Source organism: Rhinoraja longicauda, chromosome 29 (genome assembly GCF_053455715.1).
Source record: "Rhinoraja longicauda isolate Sanriku21f chromosome 29, sRhiLon1.1, whole genome shotgun sequence".
In the NCBI taxonomy this organism is placed as follows: Eukaryota; Metazoa; Chordata; class Chondrichthyes; order Rajiformes; family Arhynchobatidae; genus Rhinoraja; species Rhinoraja longicauda.
The window spans coordinates 17,260,232-17,288,147 of NC_135981.1; the positions used below are offsets into that span (position 1 = coordinate 17,260,232).

General features: G+C 42.7%; 1 protein-coding gene and 1 non-coding gene across 2 annotated transcripts in view; one reads left to right on the plus strand and one right to left on the minus strand.

Annotated features, from left to right (window-relative positions):
* The window catches only part of LOC144607661 (uncharacterized), an 83,124-nt gene extending 63,531 nt beyond the window's left edge, over nt 1-19,593 (plus strand). Inside the window, exons 8-12 of the mRNA XM_078424655.1 lie at nt 2,516-2,558; nt 5,328-5,365; nt 7,330-7,417; nt 8,218-8,395; nt 11,925-19,593. Of these exons, the coding sequence (XP_078280781.1) occupies nt 2,516-2,558; nt 5,328-5,365; nt 7,330-7,417; nt 8,218-8,395; nt 11,925-12,047 (470 nt within the window). The 3' untranslated portion in view covers nt 12,048-19,593. The remainder of the gene's footprint in view (nt 1-2,515; nt 2,559-5,327; nt 5,366-7,329; nt 7,418-8,217; nt 8,396-11,924) is intronic.
* A 3,769-nt stretch (nt 19,594-23,362) lies between these two features.
* On the minus strand, nt 23,363-23,553 carry LOC144607851 (U2 spliceosomal RNA). The gene has a single exon (XR_013549148.1). It is a non-coding gene; the product is annotated as a U2 spliceosomal RNA (small nuclear RNA).
* Between the last annotated feature and the right edge of the window lie 4,363 nt (nt 23,554-27,916).

Here is a 27,916-nt window from a genome sequence, read left to right on the forward strand (position 1 = left end):
ACGGTGGCGCAGTGGTAGAGTTGCTGCCTTACAGCGAATGTAGGGCCGGAGACTCGGGTACGGTCCTGACTACGGGCGCCGTCTGTACGGAGTTTGTACGTTCTCCCCGGTACCCGCGTGGGTTTTCTCTGAGATCTTCGGTTTCCTCCCACAGTCCAAAAACGTACAGGTTTGTAGGTTAATTGGCTGGGCAGATGTAAAAATTGTCCCTAGTGGGTGTAGGATAGTGTTAATGTGCGGGGATCGCTGGGCGGCGCGGACCCGGTGGGCTGAAGAGCATGTTTCTGCACTGTATCTTTAAAAAAAAAAAAATAAAATAAAATTACATTTACCAAGCCAATTAACCTACAAACCTGTACGTCTTTGGAGTGTGGGGGGAAACTGAAGATCTCAGAGAAAACCCGCGCAGGTCACGGCGAGAATGTACAAACTCTGTCCAGACAGCACCCGTAGTTGGGATCGAACTCGGTCTCTGGCACTGCATTAGCTGTAAGGCAGCAACTCGAACGCTGCGCTACCGTGACCGGCCTAATGTATTGAGCACTTGTTCTCAACCCTCTGAAAAATCCGCTTTCATTTCCACACTGGGTGAAGTATTGATCTGATGGTCCTATTCTCTGGGAGATCACATGATTAGCTACAAGGACTTCTTGTTTCAAATTAGCTGTTGTCATTCTCTTGTATTTTATGATGTAATCCGTATCTTTGCTGAAACAATGACCTATTTCTTAGTTGCCTGCCACTTTTCTATATCTTTTTAATCCCTTTTCATCCATCTGTCCATCCAAACTCATCTTCAATATTGAATTTTCTTTAGTTGCAAGTCCAACAGAAATAATTGCTGCAGCCACCTCTCTCTGAAGTAATTTCCTTTACCCTCTTCTAAATCTATTTCAAGATTCAAGATTCAAGATAGCTTTATTTGTCATCCAATATTGGACGAAATTCAGTCACCCACAGTCCAACAATAAAAGCATTAAATAAGCATTAAAATTACACAACCCCAAAAAAAACCCAAAACACAGTCCAACAATAAAAGCATTAAATAGGCATTCAAATTACACAACCCCCAAAACCCCCAAAAACACAGTCCAACAATAAAAGCATTAAATAGGCATTCAAATTACCCAACCCCAAAAACACACAAAAAAGAAACATCCATCAAAGAAACATCCATCACAGTGAGTCTCCTCCAGTCCTCTCTCTCCTCACTGTGATGGAAGGCCACAATGTCTTTCCCTTCTCCTGCTGTCCTCGCCCGCAGTCAGGTTGTTGTGGTTGCAGGCCGCACCGGACGGTCCACAGCGGGCCAAGCCCAAGGCGAGTCGCAGCTGTTTGGTTTACTGTTTAGCTGTGCTGACTCTAGATACTTCAACTCAACATTTCAAGCAGCATGTTTCTTTCCATCTGACTTTGTTATTTTAGACACTTCGTGTTCATCCTATTCCATGCATCTTTCAAACAAAATATCCGGATATTTAAAGTTTTTAAATTTTTATTTACTCCAGAGCCTGATCAGACTCCTGAACTGACTATGGAGATGCAGAAACTGCTGCTGCTGGAATCCTGAGGGGGGAAAAAAACAAAGTGCTGGAGGAGCTCAGTGGATTAGGCAGCATCTGACGAGGAAATGGACATGATATGTTTCGGGTCAGGGCCCTTCTTTCCTATTTTACTGCAAGAAGGGTCCTGAAACATTCGCTACCTCCACAGATGCTGCCTGTCCCACTGAGTTCCTCCAGCACTCTTGAGGTTTGGTCATGACCCAGCCACCTCTCTTGCACCCCCTTTCCAGAGGTGCTGCCACATACTCTTGCTCTTAAATCTTCCTCTCTTGACTGTTCTGTTCCCGCACTTTAATTTTTCTTGGTTCTACTTCGGAACACACTACAGTCTTGCGCCATTCTACAGCGTTGCACTCATTACATTTATTGCTGTATTTACCATTTCCTCTGTGACCCATCATATGGGCAAATAATCCCACCCTACCCTGGTTTATTTGACAAACTAACCTGAGTTTTAAGATGACCATGTATGTCTGCCAGGTTACCAGTAACGCCTGCCCAACACGATAAACATCATTGAACATCATAAACTTCATTGAGAACTGAATGCCTGGCCTCCTTAAATCCCTGGGCTCCACTGGTACAGTACCTGGCCTATGCCTCGTGGATTTTGCTTTGCTTTTGAGCAATATTCCTCTTTTTATCATGTGGGGGCAAGGCATAATTTGAATTGTAACCCAACCACACATGTTCAGCAAATGGATGTTTGCTGAGCCCACAGTGATAGATTCCTGTGTGTACTTTTGTATAACGTTGTTGTGAACGTACCCTTTGAGTAGTTCTCCTGGATGCTGATAATATTATTATAATGGTGGTTTAAAAGAGTACACACAGCTTACACAGGTGTCTTTATGGACCAAACTGCTGTCTCTCGGCATAAACAAGGCACCCATTGAAATGATGTAAGGGTGAGTAAGACGCAATCAACTTATTTACTTCTCTTCAAACAGCATGTCCAAGCGGCCTCAAGCTTCAGAATGGAGCGTGTGTAAAGTAAGTCTGACTATGCAGTATTCATAGAAACGTAGAAAATAGGTGCAGGAGTAGGCCATTCGGTCCTTCGAGCAGGCACCACCATTCAATATGATCATGGTTGATCATCTAAAATCAGTACCCTATTCCTGCTTTTCCCCCATATCCCTTGATTCTTAAGGATAGCGGACTCGCGGGGGGGGGGGGGGGGGAGGGTGTATGGGGAGAAGGCAGGAACGGGGTACTGATTGTGAATGATCAGCCATGATCGCATTGAATGGCGGTGCTGGCTCAAAGGGCCGAATGGCCCATTCCTGCACCTATTGTCTATTCCTTTAGCCCTAAGAGCTAAATCTAACTCTCTCTTGAAAACATTCAGTGAATTGGCCTCCACTGCCTTCTCTGGCAGAGAATTCCACAGATTCGCAACTCTGAGAGCAAAAATGTTTCCTCATCTCAGTCCTAAATGGCCTACCCCTTATTCTTAAACTGTGACCCTTGGTTCTGGACTCCCCCAACATTGGGAACATTTTTCCTGAATGCATTCAGAGAATTGGCCTCCACTACCTTCTGAGGCAGTGAATTCCACAGATTCCCAACTCTCTGACTGAAAAAGTTTTTCCTCATCTCAGTTCTAAATGGCCTACCCCTTATTCTTAAACTGTGGCCCCTTTTTCTGGACTCCCCCAACATTGGGAACATGTTTCCTGCCTCTAACGTGTCCAACCCCTTAATAATCTTATATGTTTCGATAAGATCTCCTCTCATCCTTCTAAATTCCAATGTATACAAGCCTAGCCGCTCCAGACTTTGTACTTTCGTGCATTAGTGTGTGATGTGTACAAAGAGAATGCATTGTTCAATTGATCAAAACACAAACAAGTCTGTTTAGACATTGATGTTGCTCTTGGGAATACAATTCTCTTTAAAAATAAATAGCAGGGTGTAACCCGTGTATCTTGTTACCACGATGCGTGATTATATTTAATACTAGAAGAGGTTTGGGGGACCAAATAGCATGTCCCTGCTTCCAGCTTTGTTCACTGTTAAGTCCAGCTCCTGCCTCTCTACCACTCCTCCATTCGTGTCATAGTTTTTGCTCCTTTCTCTGCATCTGGTGAGGTTTCTTGTTCCTCAATCAGGTTGATGCCATCAGCATCTTCTCTCTGCTGTGGAGCACAACAGTCCTTTAACAACCTGGTCCTGTTTCAAAAGGGGATTATCAAAGGTTTAAACCACCTACCCCAGTACATTTTTACCCACTAATCAAAAGGTCAACATAGGCCTTTTACATCTGTCACATTTGGACTAGTCCACTGTTGGGGAATATGTGCCTAATGCTAAATGCAATCCTCTGCTTAATCTTCAACCAAGTCCAGGGCAGGCATGGAAAAAGTTGTGCCCAGGATCAAAACTAGTCTGGTGGTCACATTATGCTGAGTGCAACTGAAAACGGGGCAAACACTACTGAAGAAGGGTCTCGACCCGAAACGTCACCCATTCCTTCTCTCCCGAGATGCTGCCTGACCTGCTGAGTTACTCCAGCATTTTGTGAATAAATCGATTTGTACCAGCATCTGCAGTTATTTTCTTATACTTTAAGAATTGTATATGTTTCTATAAGATCCCCTCTCATCCTTCTAAATCCCAGTGAGTACAAGCCCAGTCGACCCATTCTTTCTCCGCTTCCTCTGGCCAATTTATACGCCCCTTCCTTGGATTGAACAAAATCCTTTATTTCCCTCGTTCGCCACGGTTGAGCCAACTTCCCCGTTTTTATTTTTCCGCCAGACAGGGCTGAACAATTTTTGGAGTTCATCCATGCGGTCTCTACATCTTTGTCATTGTATCTCCACTGTCAACCCTTTAAGCATAATTTGCCGGTCTATCCTAGCCAATTCCCGTCTCATACCTTCAAAGTCTCCTTTCTTTAAGTTCAGGACCCTATTCTCTGAATTAACCGTGTCACTCTCCATCCTAATGCAGAATTAATTCCACCACATTATGGTCACTGTTGCCCCTGCTTCTTTAGAAAACTCTATCCTACAGTATTGATATTCATAGATACCACATCGATCATGAGGATGAGGTGATTTGATATTTTATGTTTTCTGACAAAGATACTTTAATATTATTTGGATTATTTTGACAAGCAACTCCCATGTTTCTTGTGTAGGAAAGAACTGCAGATGCTGGTTTAAATCAAAGATAGACACAAAATGCTGGAGTAACTCAGCGGGACAGGCAGCATATCTGGAGGGAAGGAATGGGTGACGTTTCGGGTCGAGACCTTCTTCAGACTCTGTTTGCTGAAGCCTGAGTCTGAAGAAGGGTCTCGACCCGAAACGTCACCCATTCCGTCTCACCAGAGGTACTACCAGTCCTGCTGAGATACTCCAGCATTTTGTGTCTATATATCCCACGTTTCTTGTGTTGGCAACCAGTCTCGGGATGTGGGCTGAACTGTACTTTTAAATGCATAATCGTTTTGATCAGCTCTCTGCAAACGCACAAACTAAATTTAATTCTGGCCAAACGCAGGCAAATAGGATCAGCTTAGATGGGGCATCCTGGTCTGCATTGAAAAGTTGGACCGAAGGGCCTGTTTCTTGACACTACCTGGAGGGGAAATAGAATTATCAAGATATTTCTGCCTGAGAGCTGAGACTTTTAAGGCGCATATCCAATAGGATGGTTTTAAAGGGAACATGGTTGTGGATTGATTTTTAAACATTGTTCTGCAACAGAATTTTCTGTCAGTGCAATAAACCATTTGTCTGTTACTTTTAGGTGTCCATTTGGTTACGGAGGATTTAACTGCGATAAATGTAAGTAGATATCATGTGATCCTTTGCAAAATGGTGTAACGTGGAGCTTCAAACACTCTCTGCAAATAATAGGGCCAGTTGAATTAGTGTTATACACTGTCGAAGCATTTTTGTAGACAAAAAAAGGTGGCAGTACGATGTAACAGTTCATGTGACATGTGTTTTGTGCCTATCGCTGGTATAAACCAGCATCTTCAGTTCCTTCCTCCACAGCCCATGTGACTCCATTGGCTGTTGTACATCAATCTTGTTTTTACCTTTTTGGAGGTGCCCGGGAGAAAATAAAAACACTATTTTGTAACAATAAATAGAGAATATGATTGTTAAACGCAAGCATAGACAATAGGTGCAGGAGTAAGCCATTTGGCCCTTCGAGCCAGCACCATCATTCAATGTGATCATGGCTGATCATTCTCAATCAGTACCCCGTTCCTGCCTTCTCCCCATACCCATTGACTCCGCTATCCTTAAGAGCTCTATCTAGCTCTCTCTTGAATGCATTCAGAGAATTGGCCTCCACTGCCTTCTGAGGCAGTGAATTCCACAGATTCCCAACTCTGACTGAAAAAGTTTTTCCTCATCTCAGTTCTAAATGGCCTACCCCTTATTCTTAAACTGTGGCCCATTTTTCTGGACTCCCCCAACATTGGGAACATGTTTCCTGCCTCTAACGTGTCCAACCCCTTAATAATCTTATATGTTTCGATAAGATCTCCTCTCATCCTTCTAAATTCCAGTGTATACAAGCCTAGCCGCTCCAGACTTTGTACTTTCGTGCGTTAGTGTGTGATGTGTACAAAGAGAATGCATTGTTCAATTGATCAGAACACAAGAAACAAGTCTGTTTAGACATTGATATTGCTCTTGGGAATACAATTCTCTTTAAAAATAAATAGCAGGGTGTAACCCATGTATCTTGTTACCACGATGCGTGATTATATTTAATACTAGAAGAGGTTTGGGGGACCAAATAGCATGTCCCTGCTTCCAGCTTTGTTCACTGTTAGGTCCAGCTCCTGCCTCTCTACCACTCCTCCATTCGTGTCATAGTTTTTGCTCCTTTCTCTGCATCTGGTGAGGTTTCTTGTTCCTCAATCAGGTTGATGCCATCAGCATCTCCTCTCTGCTGTGGAGCACAACAGTCCTTTAACAACCTGGTCCTGTTTCAAAAGGGGATTATCAAAGGTTTAAACCACCTACCCCAGTACATTTTTACCCACTAATCAAAAGGTCAACATAGGCCTTTTACATCTGTCACATTTGGACTAGTCCACTGTTGGGAATATGTGCTTAATGCTAAATGCAATCCTCTGCTTAATCTTCAACCAAGTCCAGGGCAGGCATGGAAAAAGTTGTGCCCAGGATCAAAACTAGTCTGGTGGTCACATTATGCTGAGTGCAACTGAAAACGGGGCAAACACTACTTGGGTCTGAGAAGATCAGTGGATGGAGAAAATGAATTAATATTAGTAGTGGAAGAAATGAAAGATGAACCGTGTATCTGGTAGAAGTCAAGGAAGATGATGTTATGCTTGCTGGACTCCTATTGTATGATATAAAGTAATTACTTCACTCCAAAAGCTGGACTAACACAGAAACTAATTGACACAAAAATATCCTCATCATTCCATGATGGACTAAGTAAGAATTTTATTTCCGTTGTCAGTGTATAAAACGAGGAAGCACTCTTGACTCAAGGAAAGGTTGAGAGGGATATGGGCCAAACTTGGACAGGTGGGACATGTGTACATGGCACATCTTGGTTGGCTTTGTTGATTTGGATTAAAGTGGAATACTAACTCTTTTTTTATTCTGCGAAATAATATTTTTAAAAATATTTTGGTGCTTAATGCTCATTTAGTAGATAAGCAGATAATGAGATATTCTCTAATGTAAGGGATGTGCTAGTTTATTATACATTAATGTAGATGTATATTAATGTGGTTCTGTTTTTCTGTCCCCAGCATATTTGTTGGCACTGGTGATTGTTTCCTGTGTGCTGGGTGGTATCCTCCTACTCTTGCTGTTGGCCTTAATGGGAACCTGTCTCAGGTAAGCCTGTGACCTGCACAAATGCTCGAGTTACTTCTGCCACTGTTGCTTGATGTTTCGAGGGAAAGGATTCCTTTTGCCCCATTAAAGTAGTCGCTCTCATTGTGGAATTTGATTGGTCTGGATGTAATTTTCTCACTATTGCCCTTTAGTGGGATATCAAACAAATTATCAAGAGCCAGAGACAGCCAAATGAACCATTCTTTGGTGGGAAAGAAAGCTGGAAAAGAGGAGAGGCAGGACAGAGCGTGGCTGGTAACAGGTGAACACGTGCAAAAGAGTGTTTTTGATGGGCAGATTATTAGAGCGAGTCAGGGTTAGAGCATGGTCAAAATTCAAGAGAGCAGCAGGAATCTCAGGGAGAGCAGTGAGAGAGGATCTCGAAGAACTCCCTACAAGAGTGAGGAGAACTTCTTCAAAGTAGGCATACCTTGAAGACATTTTGCAATGTAGCCGTCAAAATGTAATAACCTGGAACAGCAGGTGCATGATTGTATCAAAGACTGTTGCTCTTTGCTATAAGTCAGCATCTGAACTTGTTATTACATTTCTCAAGTCCATGTTGGATAAGCATTGTCAAGCATTCTGCAAAGGTGAGACATGGTGATGGGGAGGAATGCCTACGAGAAAATAACATGTATAGTCTTGGAATAGTGGATAAATATCGAGCTCGAAATGAGTTTGGGCAAATATTTAAACGTTATGGGATCTGTACGATCCCGTGCACAAATTTATCATGCTAAACGTGGTCAAATGAATATTGGGCATGATTTGCAACCAAGCTGGGTTTGTGTTTGCAGATTAAGGGGCGGTGCTTATAGCTCCTCATCCGGCTCCCACGACTATGTCATGTGGCCCAAATCGGAAATGCCAAAGATACCCCGTGCCACCATGCACTGGGATGGCAACCAGCTGGAGATGCAGGAGAACGGGAGCACCAGCAGCTTAACTGACATCCACCGGGAAGGAGGAAGAACGGTGAGAAGTGTTAAAGCTATCTATTGTGTATTAAGGAGCTGCAGACGTTGGTTTAAACCGAAGATAGACACAAAAAGTCAATAGTCAATAGTCGTTTATTTGCCCAAGCCCCGCGATTCGGGGCGGGCGAACACGCTGCCTCTGCCGCTGCCGGAGCTCCCGATGTCGGCCCCCATCCAGGGGCCTGCGGGCTTCCGACGTCCAGGCGGCCCGCGCCGGAGACGAATCGCAGCCGCTCCCGTAGCATCCGCAGGCAGCCAGCGCCGCAGGTGGTGAGTCCGGGCCGCGGGCTCTGCGAACCAGAGCCCCAGGTGGTCCCAGGTGCATGGCCGGTGGTGGGCCGCAATGGGAACGGAGACACGACACAGAAACAAAGGTCGCGTCTCCGTTCGGGAGAGAGAATTTTTACAGTTCCCGTTCCCTCCCACCCCCCCCCCCCCCCCCCAAACATAACATACAAACACTACACCATATTAAAACTACAATTCATACAAAAACAACAAAAAACACAAAAGACAGACGGACTGCAGGCAAGCCGCAGCTGCGACGGCAGCGCTGGCTCCTCATCTCCTGTGCTGGAGTAACTCAACGCGTCAGATAGCATCTCTGGAGAAAAGGATGAAATTTCGGGTCGAGACCCTTCAGACTGAGAGTCGGGGGGGGGTGGGGGTAGTGGGTGGGAGGGCAGGAAAAATAGAGATATAGAACAAATGAATGACAGATATGCAAAAAAGTAATGATGATAAAGGAAACGGGTTGAGGTGAAAAATCTGCACTAATTTTGTCCTTTTCACTTGATGCAGTTATTTTCCTTCCTGACTCTCCCAATAGCAATACCCTCTGACTGGCTTTTCACACAAGACCCTGGATTAAAACCTTAAGCAGATTTGGAAGGTCATTTCGACATAAATTTCTTTCTCCCAGTATCTCTCGCTTCCCTATTCCCATTCACTCAGCATGGCATGCTTTTTGTAACTGCTTGTGGTACCCTACACTGATGTAATCCAACATTGTTCTCTCCATATTGTCATCAAATCACCCCAGATTCTACCACTCACCAACATACAAGGGTAAATTGCAGAAGACAATTAATCTACGGGGGGGGGGGGGGGGGGGGGAAAGAGAATCCGAGCACCTGCAGGAAACCCACATGGTTGCAGATATAGTGCTCCAAGGAAACCAAAATGGTCAACATGTCATAAGGAATAGGAGTAGAATTAGGCCATTCAGCCCATCAAGTCATTCAATCATGGCTGATCTATCTCTCCCTCCTTACCCCATTTCCTGCCTTCTCCCCATAACATCTGACTCCCGTACTAGTCAAAAAATGAGCTTGTGCTCGCCAATGAAAGCCATGTCTGGCTCCTTGAATCAGCTGCAAAGAACCAAACCAACTTAAAGCATTCGTACTAAAATCAAACACTTTCTGCATTCGTTCCTTCTAAAATATACATTTCACTTTTCTAAGGCGTTGCTGCCCAATTTTTCTAAAATGCTTGAAACCAAAATGGAGATTTCAGTTTGTGACCATTGAAGTTCCAAGGATAATTGAGGATAAAGAGTCCATTTGCAAACATGCTCCCACCAAGAAAGATTCCAATGTTTCCCCCATTTGGGAATGTGGGGGGATAGTTCATGCTGTTTGGTGGATAACACGGCAGGGTGGTGCAGCTTGTAGAGCAGCTGCCTCCGTGCCAGAGCCCCGGGTTCAATCCCAGGTGCTATCTTTGTGAAATTTGCACATTCTCCCTGTGACTGCCTGGGTTTACTGCAGGTGCTCCGATATTTCCCATGCATCTAAAAGACGTGGGTTTATAGATTAATTGTCCACTGCAGATTGCCCTTGTGTGCTGTTGAGTGGTGGAGTCTGGGGGATTTGATAATATAAAGAGAATAATGTTGGAGAATAATGCACAGTGGCACAGCGGTAGAGTTGCTGCCTTACAGCGAATGCAGCGCCGGAGACCCAGGTTCGATCCTGACTGCCGGTGCTGTCTGTACAGAGTTTGTACGTTCTCCCCGTGACCTGCGTGGGTTTTCCCCCGAGATCTTCGGTTTCCTCCCACACTACAAAAACGTAAAGGTATGTAGGTTAATTGGCTTAGTAGATGTAAAAATTGTCCCTAGTGGGTATAGGATGGTGTTCATGTGCGAGGATCGCTGGGCGGCGCGGACCCCATGGGCCGAAAGGGGCTGTTTCTGCTCAGTATCTCTAAAAAAAAAACAGTGGGCCAAAGGACCTGTATCCGTGCTGTGTAACTGTCTAAAAGGTAACACCCTGAAGGATTAAAGATGGGAAGTTCCAATGCAACACTGTGGTATCAAAAACTAGTTGTACCAGATATGCCCAACAACAATAGCTCCAGAACAAGTTGCTGCTAATTCCTCCTGAATGATCCATCTTGTGAGGGACTAATGCGGATATCACTAATATTAATTTCTCTAGTGAGTGCTTGGTTGGATTTTGGGAGTGAGTGGAATGAAATCATATTTCACTCGGCATGTACTGTTGAGAAAAACATATTGGGCAATTGTCCAACTGGCCACATGACTTCATAACTGGGCAAGTGACACACTCTCCCCAAAACACTGTGGAGACGAGGTCAGTGGACAGTGTTGACTCTAAGACTGGTGAGCCATTGATAACCAAGGGTATTGAGGTTATTTATAAAACCTAGGCAGGACATGGAGTTAAGATTTGCATTAACCATGGTCTAATTGAATGTCCAAGCAAAACTTGGGTTCAGTAATACATCTCTGCTCCCAAGATTGACCTCTTTTAAAGCTTGCACCTTGTAGATTTCAGAGAGAAATTGTTGCCATAATTTCTTAAATGTATTTATTTTGCACATTTTTGCGCAGTCACGATCAGTGCGCTCCGTTGATATAACAACTTGTAGAAATTAACAGAACCGCGACTGGTCAGCACGCAACAAAAGCTTTCCACTGTACCTCGATACCCGTGACAATAAACTGAACATATAAACTGAAGTGATAAACTAGTAATAGGGAAAACCCTTTTGCCCTATTTGAGCTAACCAATGTTGGTCACCTCGGCTTTACTTCCACACCCAAACTCAGTAAACAAGCTATTTGAAATGGATAAAGTTGCATCATCATCTGTAACAGCTGACAGCTGGCAACCATCACTGTGCAGCAAACAGTAGACCAACCAGTTATATTAGTGACAATAAACTGAACATATAAACTGTTTATAACAGTTATATTAGTATATTTTAAGGTAACATTAACTGTTAAATAATTATTACATTATTTAACTTGTTATTTTACTTATTAAACTGTTAAATAATTATTAATTACACTTTACAAAAATTTAAAAGGGTATTCTTAATTTTTGTAATTCTTGGCCCATTGTGGAACGTCTCACAAGGGTCTTCACTTTGTGCAATTGCACTCAATGTGATAAGTTCTGAAGTCTTTGGAAGGCATGTTGTTTGCCATTTGTAAGCACAAATCCTCTCTTGTGCATCGGACTAATTCTGCTTTGCATCGTTCTCTGTTATTCCAGCCTGAGAAGAACGATGACTTGAAGACCTTTAAAGGAAAGCAGCAGTCTCGTTACACCTATCTCTGTCAGGGACAGGAGAATCCATACTACGTCAGTGATGAGAAGAAGCCGGAGTACTTGTAGAAAGCAGAAGATGAAGCGCATGCACTCAAGACTATTGTGAAGAGGCTGGCGTCCTTTGTACCTGTGTGTCCGTCACACAGCAAGCATGAGGGGGCGGGCGGAAAAGATTGATTTTACAAAATTTCTAAACCATGTTATTGGAAAATGGAATTCAGGCCTACTGGCTACTAAAATATCAGATGGGTAGTTAGATATCCAAGGTCGACTCTTTAGAACCTGCTGTTTGCCTCTCCTTACCCCACTGACAGCAAACAAATCAAATCACTATTCACAATATAACCACATGAAACATGGGAAAGATAAGAAACTTAGAATAAAAGACCATGGAATATTAGTGATCCCAAGATTGGGAGGGATGATTGATATGAAGATTATCTTGTACTTGGGGCATTTATTTCTTTTAATATGTGATAGAAAATCACAACATTTATTTCCAGACCCTATCGGGGAAGTAATTAATTTGGAATTCAATGTCATACTGCACACGGTTGCAGTAGAAACATTTCCATTGAAATAATTCGGGAATCCTCTCCAGCATATCCCAACCAAGATTTCTTTTCGAAATGAAAGAATGTATTAAATTGCTCATTTATTTTAAGATTTAGTAAGTTATCTTTAAAATGTCAACTTTCCTTTTCCATCTAGGAGAAGCTGTAACAATTTCATGCTTGTTTGAATGTATTTAAACTGTTGGGATCAGGTGTATGTCACGCCATGATGTGTTCAGACTTTAGTAAAGTCAGGGGTAAAAATGATTTCTGTCTAGTTTTAGTGCACATTCAGTCAGCAGCTCTTTTATATTGCACTGCTTTCTGAGGACGGGTTGGAATGAGCAATGTGGTGGGAGCGGCCTTTACATAAAAACAATTTCTCCATCCAAACAAGCAATGAGGAAACTAATCTTTGAAAGTATGTTAAGATGTTGGTTTGTAGAGAAATAGGAAATAGCAATTTACAGCTTAAAATGGCAGAAGGAATCTTTCTAACGTGACAAATGTTATTCATGTTGTTGCATCACCAGCCAGCTAAAGAGTACATATTTTCACCAACATGACTTAAATTGTTTTTAAAGTTTTAATACTGATTGATTATATGGATATGTTGTAAATATTCTGGTGCACACTTTAGCTTCAAGATGTATATTTAGTTTATCGACTATTGTGGGCAAACTTCCTCGGTTTGAATCTGCAGTCTGTTTAAAATAATCCACCATCTTTTGAAATCGATTCATTAATTTATTTCTGCAGTGAAGACTCTAGATCTAATTAATATTCCCGGGCACAAGGGAATGCAAATGTGTAATAAAATAGGTTTTGATTATTTTTTCATAACTTTTTTACTTCTTTGCATGCTGGAGGAACTAAGATAGATAAGCTTGCATTGTAAGAAACATTCATGCTTTTTACCTGTCAGTAAAATTTTGCTTGTCACATTCTCAGAGGTATATTTGAATGCTGGGTCTTAGATGACCAAGTTAACTGTGTCACTCTCCCTAACTTTAGTAACATTCGGTTCTTTCTGTGAACTAGAGGCACAGTGGAAATGTTTTTCAAATTGTCCATTGTATCATGGGCTTGGGTTAGGTGACTCGCTATGAGCAAGTGCACTCTTAACACCATGGTGCATAGTTGCTGCAAGGACACCATTTTTACTGACTCCGAGAGATTGTACCAGCCTTAAAGCAGAATATTTGATTCAATAGAGAAACCAAAAGGCCAAGACAAATGACAGAAACTGAAATGGAAAGAAACCAGAATTTAAAAAAAAATTTTTTAAATGCTACAGATTAAAAAGTTGGGAAATCATGATTTGATTTTTCTTTCCAGTCTGTCTATTCTTAAAGAATAGTTTAAACTATGCTGAACACCAGTAGCAATTGATTATTGGTGGTTTAGGGCAGCACAAGTGATGCAGCATGTAAAGCTGCCGCCTCACAGTGCCAGAGACCTGGGTTTGATCCTGACCTCTGGTGCTGTCTGTGTGGAGTTTGCACATTCTCCCTGGGTGCTCCGGTTTCTTCCCACAACCCAAAGGCGTGCGAGTGTGTAAGTTAATTGGTCTCGGTAAATTGTCCCTCACGTGTAGGGAGTGGATGAGAAAGTGGAATAACACAGAATTAGTGTGAACGGGTGGTCGATGGTCAGCATGGGCCAAAGGGACTGTTTCCATGCTGTATCTCTGATCCAATCTATGTGGTGACAGTGTTCTTGAATAGCAAAGGCCAGTAACCTCTACAGTTTGGGTCACATAGGAAGTAGCTCCTAAGATTGAAGCAAGCAAATATTGATTAATCCTTGAAGTTTTCTATTCCAACTGTTTGCATTTCTTAATTATTATTTTTTGCTAAACATGTGTAGACAAAATTTCTTTAGAAGCTAACTCAAATCCAGTGGACCATTTGAGGCATCTTTTTGCTTAATCTGAATAGCTTAAACTTCAAAGCACATTAATGAAAACATTGATAGCTTTTTTCCATGTAAAAACTTTTTTGTTTCAAGATCAAAATGGAACAGTCTATAAATAGTAAAGATGTGCCTATTTTTTTCTCTTTTACAAATTATATATTTTTGCAATACTAAGAATGACTATCAGAAATGCGAGGTTCATTTGCTTAAGAAGTGGATTGTAGCTTTCAATGACTAGAAGATCACATTTCTCTTGAACGTATGTATATTTTGTGTTAGTAAAGTTATTTCTCCATCAACATAGAGCATTGTACATGTCCTGCCTTTGAGTTCTCGATCTCATTCTGCTTCTTCCATGCCATTTTGCTGCCAACTTTACTCTGTGTTCTCAAAGAGATACAAGTTTAATTATTGATGCTTACAGGGAGGGCATGAGGTTGCTGCTGGATGGGATGGTTGAGTTTTGCAGGGGAAAAGTTGTTATAAATAATCAGTAGATTGGGGATAAATCAGTCAAGGTTCTGAAATAAGTATTTAATCATAAATGCCGAGCAATTAGTTTGTGTAACGCTGTTTTCTTAAGTACTATTTGCACAGAATTTACTTTTAACCAGTGTAGATTAAAGCGGCAATCATTTTTGGAAGGCATGCTGATATTGTACATTTGCATTGTTATTGGCCTTAGAAAACCTGAACCCTTCCCAAGATCAGCCAAAGGATGCTGCTTTCCTAATGTCCATTTCCACATGCCATCACTAAATGGAGGTCAGAACTCCCCACCGAGACTGACACAGAACACTTTCAGTATAACAGAGTATTGTGGACACAAGGAACTGCAGATGCTGGTTTACAAAACACAAACCTGCTGGGGTAACTCAGTGGGTCACGCAACATCTCTGGCAGACAAGAACAGGCAATGTTTTGGATCTCAACCCTTCAGGCTGAAAGAATATTGTGCTAGATTTCTATGTTTTCTCTTTTTTTTTCCTAAAAAGACACTATTCCCTCATTAGATGACCTGGTTTGGTACTTTCAGGACTGATTCTGGCTTCTCGACCTCCTTCCAGAATAGGCTTAAGATATCATGTCCTCCAGCATTTAGTTCCTGAGATGTTCATTTCATGGGTGCCTCGGTGGTGATGCCACTGACTGCAGCCCATCACTGAAGGCAGAGTGTTGTCCATAATCGGCTGGCAAATAGGACAAGGACCTTTTGGGATCGGCAGCAAAGAGCCCACTCCCACTTTGACTGCAGAGACCCCAGCGTCCTATCAGAGCCTGAGGCGTTTCCAAACCTGAGAAACGTGGTGTTTGTGTGGAATAACTAGAACCTTTCATGCCTGGACTGGTTTTCATGAAGGTCAAGTCATGTTGACCCTTTCATCAGGTCATAAGGAACAAGAGTAGAATTAGGCCATTCGGTTCATCAAGTCTACTTCGCCATTCAATCATGGCTGATCTATCTCTCCCTCTTAACCCCATTCTCCTGCCTTCTCCCCATAACTTCTGACACCTGTACTAATCAATAATCCTAGTGTTCCATGGCAGATCTCCACCATGTCTCCTGACGTCACCTAGGCCCCATAGGCATGAAGAAATGACTCACTCTGTAAATTTCAATAAGGAACTGGTGCCATCTCGTGGTGTCTTGGTCATATTGCATGGAAATAATCTCTTGGCACTTGCTGGCATTGTTGGATTCCCACTGGAGCAATGCTCATTTGTGGCAGTCAAATCGATGAGCCCCTCATGGTACAAGGAGATCCTTCCACTCCTCCAAGGTGCACCTTTTTGTAGACCATAGAATGAACTTCCTAATGCTGAAATCCATGTTGCTGGGAAGCATCTTTGACCTGAGTGAGACCACGAGTCAACTTTAAATGGCAATACTGCTGGAAGGGATTGACCTTGAGGGATGAGGAACACCCTGGTCACATTCCCACTGGTGTTTCCACAGGGCAGCCGTGCAAGACTGGGATGAAATTGGAAATTGCCATTGTTCTCAAGATTTCATTGCCTGCATCAGTTGAGGGCAGCATTGCAGTGAAGGCATGGGGACTTCTTTAGTTTGCACAATCGGTCAGCCAGTAGTCGGCGAACAAGAGCAGCAGATTGACCCAGGCCCTGGTTGTCCTTGGGCGGAGCAGCAGGAGCTGGTGACGGACAGAAGCTACCAGGGAGATGTCCTTGCACCATCTCCACAGCAGCACCATCAAGGGAAGCACTGGTGAGAAGATGGTTCAAACAAGCTTGCCAAGCCAGAGCCTCTGATGGAAGCCAAGTGATCCTCTTCAAACATCAGTCAAAGCCACCAACATGGTGCATCAATAATCAAGAGTGTTTAACCATCATATGTACCAACACCAAAACAATGAAATTCTTACTTGTTGCAGCTTAATGGGCCTGTTAACAGAATAACACAGATAATATGTAATATCAAAAATACATTGGGTTAATAACTCTAATACTAGGTAACCATAATAGCGCAAAAACCCAAGACTGCAGTGCAACCAAAGACATAGTCCATAGACGATCACAGCTGCTGAGGTTGGTGTTGTGCAATGTTCAAGAGCTTGATGGTTGCTGGGAAGAAGCTGTTCAACCTGGCGGTCAGGGTTTTCAGGCTCCTGTACCACCTCCCTGATGGGGGCAGGTTGTGGTGTTTAGAGTAAACCTAAAAATCATCTTCCTTTGCAACTTCCCCCTGTTGTGAAAGTAACACTCTGAATGGATGAGTGCTCCTTCCAGTCCTGCTCTGCCTGCCTCAGCAACTTTATTACAAGGTCTCTGTATTTCCAGATCTCTAGCACCTGGTCTAAAGAGCTCAGACACCCACAAACAATCCCCTTCCCTCTGAGGCTCTCCATCTGCACATTGTGCAAACGATCTGCAAGTCTCCGTGTCATTATTTTTTTCCCTCGGTTCCTGATTTGGAAATACCCCCTCCTGCAGGGGATTACAGTAGCACTCTCCTGTCAGTTCCAATAAAAGGTAATCTGGTTGAAACATTAGCTCTGCCTCTCTGCAACTGCAGGCTGCCTGTGACCATTTCTTGCATCTTCAATGATTCTTTATCACATGTACTGTGGTACAGTGAAATTCTTTTTTTTTTGCATGCAGTTCAGTAAATTATTACTATGCATCAGCATGATCCTAGATTAAATAAAGTGTATGGTAATAGTCCACTAGACCATAAACAAGAGTCACCAGGTTTCACGCCATTTTCAAAGTCCAAGCTGCAGCGGGCCATAAAGGCCTGTTGTCATGGCTGCAGGGCCTCCTCCTCATTCCTCTGCCACCACTGGGCTCCTCTTCTGCCGGACCTGGTGAGCCTCCAGCGCACAGTGCCATCCTCGCGGCATCTAGCTGGTTAACCAATCCTCCTGGAGAGGTTGAACAAATTTGGATTGTTTTCTCTGGAGCATCAGAGGCTGAGGGGAGATCTAATAGAAGTATATAAAATGATGAGAGGCACAGATAGGTGAGACATGGGTAACCTATATCCCAGGGAGCAAATGTCAAAGACCAGAGGGCACGGCTTTAAGGTGAGAAGGGCAAAGTTTAAAGGAGACGTACAGGACAAGTGATTTTATTTTTTACACTGTGGTGGGTGTCTGGAATGTGCTGCCGGGGGTGGGTGGTGGTGGAGGCGGATAACATAGTGAGATTTAAGAGGGTTTTGGTTGGGAACATGGATATTCAGGGATATGGATCACATGCAGGCAGAAGATATTGAATTTAACTTGGCATCATGTGTGGCACGACATTGTGGGCCGATGGGCCTGTTCCTGTGCTGTACTGTTCTATGTTGTGAGTGAGTGTGAAGCTGTCTCTCTCCCCAGTAGTTATGGTGTGTATAATCTGGCTGATATGGGAGTGTTCTCAGAGGATCTGCAGTAGATGGGCTGCATTGAAAGTTAGTGCAATGAGATTTGCACAGGTTCTGCATAAGTGCTTAGTTTCTTTATTTAACCATACAAAATCTGGATATTATTGCAATGATTTAACACTGGCACAAACCATGTTTGGCTGCATCAAAGATAGGTGACACCAAATTTCTCAGGCAAGGACTTCATTGACTTTATTCACAGCTGATGAATTTTGAATGTTGTAAACACCTTTTTAGAATTCTACCATGCCTTTTAAAGACTCAACTGAGTTAAGGTACAGTTTTGTTTTTGGAAACGAGGAACTGCAGATGCTGGTTAACAAAAAAGACAAAGTGCTGGAGTAACTCAGCGGGTCAGGCAGCATCCCTGGAGAACATGATAAGTGATGTTTCAACTCTGGGCCCTTCTTCAAACCGTTCTTTAATTTGAAGAAGGGTCCTGTCCCAAAAAAATCCCCTCTGTTGGAAGCTCGGGAAGAATATGACGAAGAAAAAGATGCTGACTGACCCGCTGAGTTACTCCAGCATTTTGTGTCTACTTTTCCATGTTCTCCAGGGATGCTGCCTGATCTGTGTAATTAACACCAGCAATTTATGTTCTTTGCAGTTTTGGGGTTTTTTGCTGGTAAGAAGGCATAAGGGGAACAGAAGAGACCAAATGATGTGTAGGAAAATAACTGCAGATGCAGATACAAATAGAAGGTATCACAAAATGTTGGAGTAACTCAGCGGGTCAGGCACCGTCTCAGGAGAGAAGGAATGGGTGACGTTTTGGGTTGAGACCCTTCTTCAGACTGATGTAGTGTGCTCAGAAACAAGAGATTGGATTTTGCAATAATTTTTTCAATTTGAAGTTCCCCTGGGTTACATAAAAGAAAAAAAAAACATCAAGCAGCCTTTGGAGATGGCATAATTTCCACATCAATCCCATAAACATAAGGGAGTCATGACCATTTTATGTTTGAGTCAGTTTTACAGATGTCTTTTGTGTGTACTCTCTGTTCTGTCTCAACAAATATGTAATGGAAAGTGTGTTTTGGGGAGTTTCAGCATCTTTTGCGGCTTCAATGGATTCACTTGCTGCTCTTGCATGTAAACGAAAATAACCAAAGTTGTTTTCCTGATTCAGCCTGACTATTTTGCTTGTACCTTTCTTCTTTGTACATTGTAGTTGCAAAACTTGCAAAGCAATTTAAATGCCAAATAGGATTAAAATCGTAAGAATTACAAGTAACTTTGTTTTGAAAAGAATCACTGGTATTGTAACATTGAAATGTGTTTTTCTATTGATATTGATTACTATTGTATAATTTTAAAATGGTTAAATTGAAATAAAGAATTAGTTTCCAGTTCCTCTCGTCTCAATCTATAGCAGATTTTGAGTCCAAACGATGAGAATAATAATTGGGCAGCTCTGAACTAACGTTGTCACTATTCAGTGCAGGTCCTGTCTTTTAGTTTAATTTAAAGATACAGCGTGGAAACAGGCCCTTTGAATCCGTGCCGACCAATGGTCACCTGTATACTAGTTCTATGTTATCCCAGCTTCGCAATCTACACACTAAGGGGCAATTTATTTAAACCAATTAAGCAGTAAACATATGCGCCTTTAGAATGTGGGAGGAAACCAGAGCACCCGGAGAAAATCCTTGTGGTCACAGGTTCCATCCAGACAGCACTCATTGTCAGGATCGAACCCAGGTCGCTGGCACTGTAAGGCAGCAACTCTACCGCTGCACCACTGTTCTGCCCTAATACGAATGCGCTAATAGATTAAACTAGTTTAGAGATCTAGCATGGAAACTAGCCCTTCAGCCCGCTGACCATCAATCACCTGTTCACACTAGTTCTATGCTATCCCACTTTCCCCATCCACTCCCTGCACGTTTGAGGCCAGTTACAAACCCACACATTTTTTGTGTTGTAGGAGGAAACCGGAGCACCCGGAGGATCCCACGCAGTTACAGGGAGAACGTGCAAACTCCACACTTGCAACATCTGAGGTGTGGATCGAACCTGGGTCTCTGGCATTGTGAGGCAGCAGCTCCCCTCTTCTATTCAACGTTATTCACCAGTGGAAAGGCTGACCAGTGTGTGTGTAGTTGGGAAGTCATAAACCAAACTACTAAGGCCGCCCACAGCTGACCTTCAAATATCTGGTTAGAAAGCCAGTGCAAGATTAACTTCACAGTTGAGCTCTCCTGGTGGTTTGAGGTTGAATTTTCCAAGGAAGGAAGAATCATCTTTGGGATGATCTGGTACACAACATCTGGTATGTGACTTTCAAAACCAGAAGCCTGAGTGATTCATCTGCAGATATGCTTATGTTAAACCAGTTCAGACATTGCCATTTACAATATCTGTGCATTGGGAAGTAATCGTATTCCTCCAAGTTTAACATTTTGGAGTAAATCTAAAGATAACGATTGAAACTAATATTGAAGTCAATGATAGCTTTTTTTATGTGAGAATTTCCTGGTTGCTATTTGTTTGATTCTATTGATATTTGAAGGATATTGCTATGTGGAAATTATCGTGATGGTGTCTTCTGAACGTGGTTACTTCTGCCATATACAATTAACCCAGATCTTTACGAAATGAGTGGTAGACTTTTGGATGTGATGCCTTATTGTCCCGGGAACTACAGGTAGCGATGTTAGGTGTAAGGTAGAATCGGAACTGCAGATGCTGGTTTACAAAACAGTGTTGGAGTAGTTCAGCAGGTCTGGCAGTATCTCAGGAGAACATGGATAGGTGACGATTGGGACGGAACCCTTTAGACTGATAGTAAAGGGCAAGGGGGGGAAAGGGGAAGAGAGGAAAGTAAGCTTTAAGAGACAAACCCTGGCATATAAAAGGTTGACACAAGTGAGGAGGGTTATTTGCTAGGCTGATGGTAGAACAAAAGCCAGAGATGATAAGCCAGAAGGTATGAGACAAAAGGATTGAAGAGTTGCAAATTGTGAAGCTGGAGTGCATGAGCTGGTTACCTCACTGAGTTTGTGTTAGTCTGAATTCAATTCCATGACTGGTCAGCAGATAGAAAAATATCAATGGGTCTTGTCACTTCTGGAACTCTGCAGAAGGATCTCAACTCAACTCAACAGATGCTGCCTGACCTGCCAAGTTCCTCTGGCATTTTGTTTCTTTTGCTCAAGATTGCAGCGTCTGCAGTTTATTGTGTCTCTCTAAAAGCGATGTACAAACACCTTACCGATATCAAAAATCCACAGTGGGTTTTATCAGGAGAACAATGATCGACAGGCAGGTGAGAGCAATGATTTTGAACCAGCTCGTTGGTGCCACCTGAAGGCAAGTGCAGGTAGTACAAGGATTAAATAAAACATTTGTGTAAATTGTTGAAATGTACTGGCTATAAACTTGAGTAAGAAAAGCTGCACCAGATCATTTGGACATTTGAGATTTTGTTTGTCATTGGAAACGGTGGCTGCAGTATTGTAAAGTAATGAGATTTCAGTTGATATCTCAGTTTGAGATAAAGTTCTGTTATGTTATGTTATTTTATTTTACATCTGCATCATACGTTCTGCTGTGCAAATGTACTTTATGTGCACATATGAGCACCATAGATGGGGCATCATGGACAAAGTTTTGTACAAAGTTTGTCTTGAGATGGATTGCTTCAGCCTGGGTTTCTAATGGCTCTCCACAATAACTACCAACCTTGAGCTTGCTTGAGCAGTTATGAGCAGAGTTCTCTCAGTTGTCAGTTTGAATGTTGAATATATATTTTTCTGAAGGGTCTCAACCTGAAATGTCACCCATTCCTTCTCTCCAGAAATGCTGCCTGCCCCACTGAGTTACTCCAGCATTTTGAGTGACTCCAACATTTGTCTATCTTTGGTGTCAGCCAGCATCTGCAGTTCCTTCCTACATATGACATATATACCAGCCTTGGTTTATCTCTGCGTTGCGTTCTCAGCCTTCCTCAGAAAAATAGATTCTATAAAAAGAACGCAGTATGGCTAACAAACATGAAGACACAAGGAACTGCAGATGCTGGAGTCTTGCGTAGATTACATAATGCTGGAGTAACACCACGGGTCAGGCAGCATCTTTGGAGGACATGGGTAGGTGACATTTTGGGTCAGGACCATTCTTCGGACTGAAGAATAGTCTCTACCCGAAGCGTAGCCTATCTAAGTCTTCGAGCCTGACCCACTGAGTTACTCCAGCACTTTGAGTTCTAACTAAGGATGATATCAGATTGAACAAAAAGACATGCAATGGTGCAAAGATTAGTGGTAGGTCAGAGAATTGAGCAGATTTTGAGAAGCACCGAGTGATGACTAACATTCCCCACTCTTTTTGATATTGCAGTGAACTAGCAAATATAAAAGCAGAGATAAAGAAAATTTATATGTACTTTGAAGGAAGCGAGCTGCCAAGGTAATCTTGGGTTCCCTAGATAGAGACATCAGGAATTAATGATGGGCAATATAAAAATGGCAGGGATTTTGGAAATAATCATTGTCCCTCAGTATTCACAGTAGAAGCCATTAAAAAAGCATAATAACCAGTGCTTGCCTTTTGTAGACCAAAGGGTGGTGGCACCCATATCGTTCTTTGGTATGAAGATGGACACAAAAATCTGGAGTAGCTCTAGGTCAGACAGCATCTCTGGAGAAAAGGAATAGGTGACATTTTGGGTCAAGACCCTTCTTCAGACTGGGAGTCAGGAGAAAGGGAAACAAGAGAAATAGACTGATATGGAGACATACAGAACAAATGAATGAAAGGTATGCAAAAAAAGGTAACTGATAAAGGAAACAGGCCGAAGATTGTTGGGGGAGCTCTTTCTCGTTGGCGGACGTTTCAGTGCATTTGGGTGGAAATGCGAGCAGAGCCTCCTCTTTTCCCTTTAAAGTAAAGGAAGGCAAAGAAAGGTCAGCACACACACACAGACAGAGACAGACACGCCAGCAGGCAAGCCGACACGCAGCAAGCGATCATGAGGAGCAATTTTTGTCTTTTCTTTTCAACATTATTAATCCCCGAAAGGGGAGTGCACCGATCCCGGAGGTACTGCAATACCGGGCCAATGCGTGGAGTGGACGGAGCAAGCCCCTATTCCATCTCCCAGTTCCAAAAATCAATTTAATATATGGTCCCTAGATAAGGGACGTATCAGATATTAAACTGATAAGAACAGATACTACACTTGATCTTAGCCAAAAGGCCGAGAAGCGAGAAGCGAGAAGCGAGAAACAGGCCATTGTTCGTGTTATGCAGGCCATTGTCATTCTTTGGTTTGGTGGATTGTTGGCCTTAAGCTATTTAAGAGCCTGACTGCCTAATTTAATTAATACATTGTATTTTCTAAACTTTAATCCTTTTGTCATAACTAGAATTAATTACTTTTGTTAGCTTTTTAATGGTGACAGTACACTGTACAAGCATAGACCATCATACAAAAGCACTGGTGATAGATAGCTGAGGGCCTATGGGGAGGGAGAAACTCAAAATCATAGTTGTCACTGGGGAAAAAGTTGTTGGACCTGTTAACCAGCATCCTGTGGCCTTCAATGGAAGTGGCTGTGGAAACAAAAAGATAATGCCTTTATTCAAGGACAGGAGGGGGAGCAAAAGGTCAGTTGGCATAATGTTTGCATTAAAAATGTGCTGGAAATACATCATTATTAAGGAGAGAAAAGCAAGATATTTAGAGACAATTAACATAGTTGGTTAAAGTGAAATCACTTTGACAAATTTGCTTGTCTCTTTTTTGAAGATGTAGCAAACAGGGTGGACAAAAGTGGGAAAGAGGGCAGAGAAGATTTACGTGGATAAAGGCAAAACTCGAGGGCCTGAGCTGGAGGGAGAAGCTGGGAAGGTTAGGACCTTTATCCCTTGGAATGCCGGAGGATCTTGTGGAGATGCATAAGATCATGAAGGGAATAAATAGGAAAGATGAAGCACAGTCTTTTACCCAAAGTTGGGGCAATCAGGAACCAAAGGACAAGGGTTTAAGGTGAGGGGTGCAAGATTTAAAAGGAACCTGAGGAATTAATTTTCCACACAAAGGGTGGTGGTAAATGGAATGAGCTGCCAGAGGAGTAGTTGAGGCAGGTATTATATCACCATTTAAAAGATTTTTGGGCAGGTACTTTGTTAGAAAAGGTTTAGAGGGATATGGGCCAAACGCAGGCAGGTGGGACATCTTTGTCAACACGGGCAAGTTGGCCTGAAGGGCCCATTTCTGTGTTGTATAAGTCTTTGACCAGGTGAACCAGTAGATATAATATGTCTGGGTTTCTATATGACATTCAATAAAATGCAACATACGAGCATGGGGTGGAGGTGAGGGGGGGAATGGGGGATAATATAATGGTTTGATTAAAAGGCTGAAGAAATAATGGAAAACCAACGTCGGGATTAAATGGACATTTTCTGATTATCAGGGGCCAGCCTTGTGTCTCTGGGATCAATGTTGGGGCCTCAACTATTTATAATCTATATATGACTTGGAAGAAGGGACCAAGTATATTGCAGCCAACCTTGCTGATTATTCAAAGAAAGTTGGGTTGAGGAGGTCATGGGTTTTTAATGGTCATAGGTACCATCAAAGCAACAATCACATTTTTATTTGCTGCAGCTTAACATGAATGCAATAGCACACAGATAAATGTGTAATAATCAATGTAATATGTTAATAATCACAACACTAGGTAACTGTAGCGGTGAATTCTGTACCACTGTAGCCACAGTCATAGAGTGATACAGTGTGGAAACAGGCCCTTTTGCCCAACCTGCCCACACCAGCCCACATGCCTCAGCTACACCAGTCCCACCTGCCTGCATTTGGCCTGTATCGTTCCAAACCTGTCCTATCCATATATCTGTCTAATGTTTCTTAAATGTTGGGACAGTCCCTGCTTCAACTACCTCCTCTGGCGATTTGTTCCATACCCCCCACCACCCTTTGTGTGAAAAAGATGCCATCAGATTCCTATTAAATAATTTCCTCTTCACCTTAAACCGATGTCCTCTTGTCCTCGATTTGCCTACTCTGGGCAAGGAACTGTGCATCTATGTGGGAAGAAATGAGCAACCGGAGAAATCCCACACGTTCACAGGGAGAAAATATAAACTCCGTACAGACAACACCCAAAGTCAGGATTGAACCCGGGTCTCTGGTGCTGCAAGGCAGCAAACTCTACTGCTGCACCGCCGTTCAGCACCCTCTCCAAAGACTCCACTATCATATCATATCATATCATATATATACAGCCGGAAACAGGCCTTTTCGGCCCACCAAGTCCGTGCCGCCCAGCGATCCCCGTACATTAACACTATCCTACACCCACTAGGGACAATTTTTACATTTACCCAGCCAATTAACCTACATACCTGTGTGTATGACCAGAACTGCACACAATATTCTGTGGTCAAACCAAAGTCTATAAAGCTGCAGATGAAAGGCAAACTAAAATGTGAATCATTTTACATTCCATGTTCCTCACTAGAGTTACAGAAGTGTTGTTTGTTTCCCCCACTGTGCACTCGGTGAAAGATGTGAACGGAATTTAATTTTTTGTTTATGTGGAACTTAGAAGATTTAAGGCCAAAAGTTAAAGTTGGAATTCTTACAGTGAACAAATGTTCACACTAATCCGGAACTGCAAAGGGATATTGATAGGCTAAGTGAGTGGACACAAAGTTGGCAGATGGAGTACACTGGCAAAAATGTGAGGCGATCCACTTTGGAAGTAAGAATGAAAAAGCAAATTATTATTTAAATCAAATAAAGCTACTATTTGATACTAAAGGGATCTGAGAGGTGTAGATGGCAAAACACACAAGATTGGAATGAAGGTACAATTAGTTAGGAGCATTAATGGATTGGTGGATTTTATTTGAAAGCAAATGGAGTATGAAAGTAGGGAAGCTTGCTGCAACTCTCCAAGGTGCTAGTGAAACTCTACTTGGAGAACTACTTTCTGCACTAATATAGATATTGTACCCTTTGGCAATTTCCCCCTGCTCTCACATTGGTTAATCTCTGACCATTCCCTGCACTTTCTCCATTTCAGGGCACAGATTTGTGATTAGTATCCACTGCACGCCCACAGAATCCAGCAGCGATCTTGACTACACTTCCTCACATCATGCTTCTGGGAAAGATTCCAGTCCTGCTCCGTTTGATAATGAAACTGTCCACACTGATACTTCTAAGATTCCTTCTTTTCCCCTCAGCCATGATTTTCTCTTGAACTGACAAGCCTCTCTCAGACTTGCTCTATTTCCTGCACCACTCCTTCTCAACGCAAGACTAGATTCCCTTATCCTCATTTTCCATTCAACCATTGTCTAAATTGGGAAGGAAGTGAAGATTTACAAAGGCAGCTATTCCATCTTATGTGGTTCCACAAAAGATGTGAAAAAGGTGCTGTCAGAAAGGTCAAGTTATTGGTGCAGAGGGAAGAGTGGGCTAGGAGCAGTAGAATTTCCACCAGCTCTGGGCGATGCTCTGATCAGGCATGCCTTCCCCCTTCTGCATCCTGAATGAACCATTTCTTCTGTAGCTCCTGCTTCGCTCATTTGGCATCTTGCTCAGCATGGACCAGTTGGGTCAAAGGGCCTGTTCTGTGTTGTATGACTGAGTCTATGAAACTTACTAAAGGGTAGGCTGGACTTGAAGGTCCTCATGACCGCCTCTTTTCATATTCGTTCATAGGGGAGCCTGTGTTTAATTAATTGAGGCACAGAGTCCAGGAGTGTTGGAGATTGTCAGGGGAAGTGGGGTGAGGTAGGCATTATGCTGAACCTTCAGACCACAACTGGATTATTGTGCCCAATTTTAATCATCAGTCATTCTGGCATCCCAGACAAGGTGCAGAGATTTGCCAGAATGATTCCAGGAATGAACTGCAAGGTTCGATTGTAGGAGTTTGGCTTGATCTCCTGAATAGACAGAAAGATGAGAGGGGATTTGCAAGATCATAGATCTGCCAGATCATAATTGGCTTATGTAGACAGTTTAGTTCCCTTCAACAGATATCAGCACAGTGGTGTAACAATAGAGTTGCTGCCTTGCAGTGCCAGAGACCCGAGTTCGATCCTAAATACAGGTGCTGTCTGTGTGGAGTTTGCATGTTCTCCCCGTGACTCCATGGGTCTTCTCCGGGTGCTCCGATTTCCTCCCACACTCCAAAGATTTACAGGTTTGTAGGTTAATTAGCTTCAGTAAAAATAGTAAATTGTCCCGTGTGTACATGGGAATCGCCAGTCAGCGCGGACTCGGTGGGTGGAAGGGCCTGTTTCCACACTATATCTCTGAATTAAACTAAAGATACACATAGCCCAGGTGACGAGCTTCAAAATGGGCAATGGGGGCATTACAGGTGTTTTTCATGTGGTGAGTGGTTTAATTCACAGAAAACCAATGATGGTCGTAACAACACCAGCAGATCACCCTGCATAGTTGCCTCAAACAGGAAGAGAAAGAAACTGTACCAGAGAATGGTTAAAACATGAACAATGAATATTTTGTCAACTTGCCAATGGCTCCTGCTGTTGCATTGATACTGACAGTGAAAATAAAAGGCCACAAA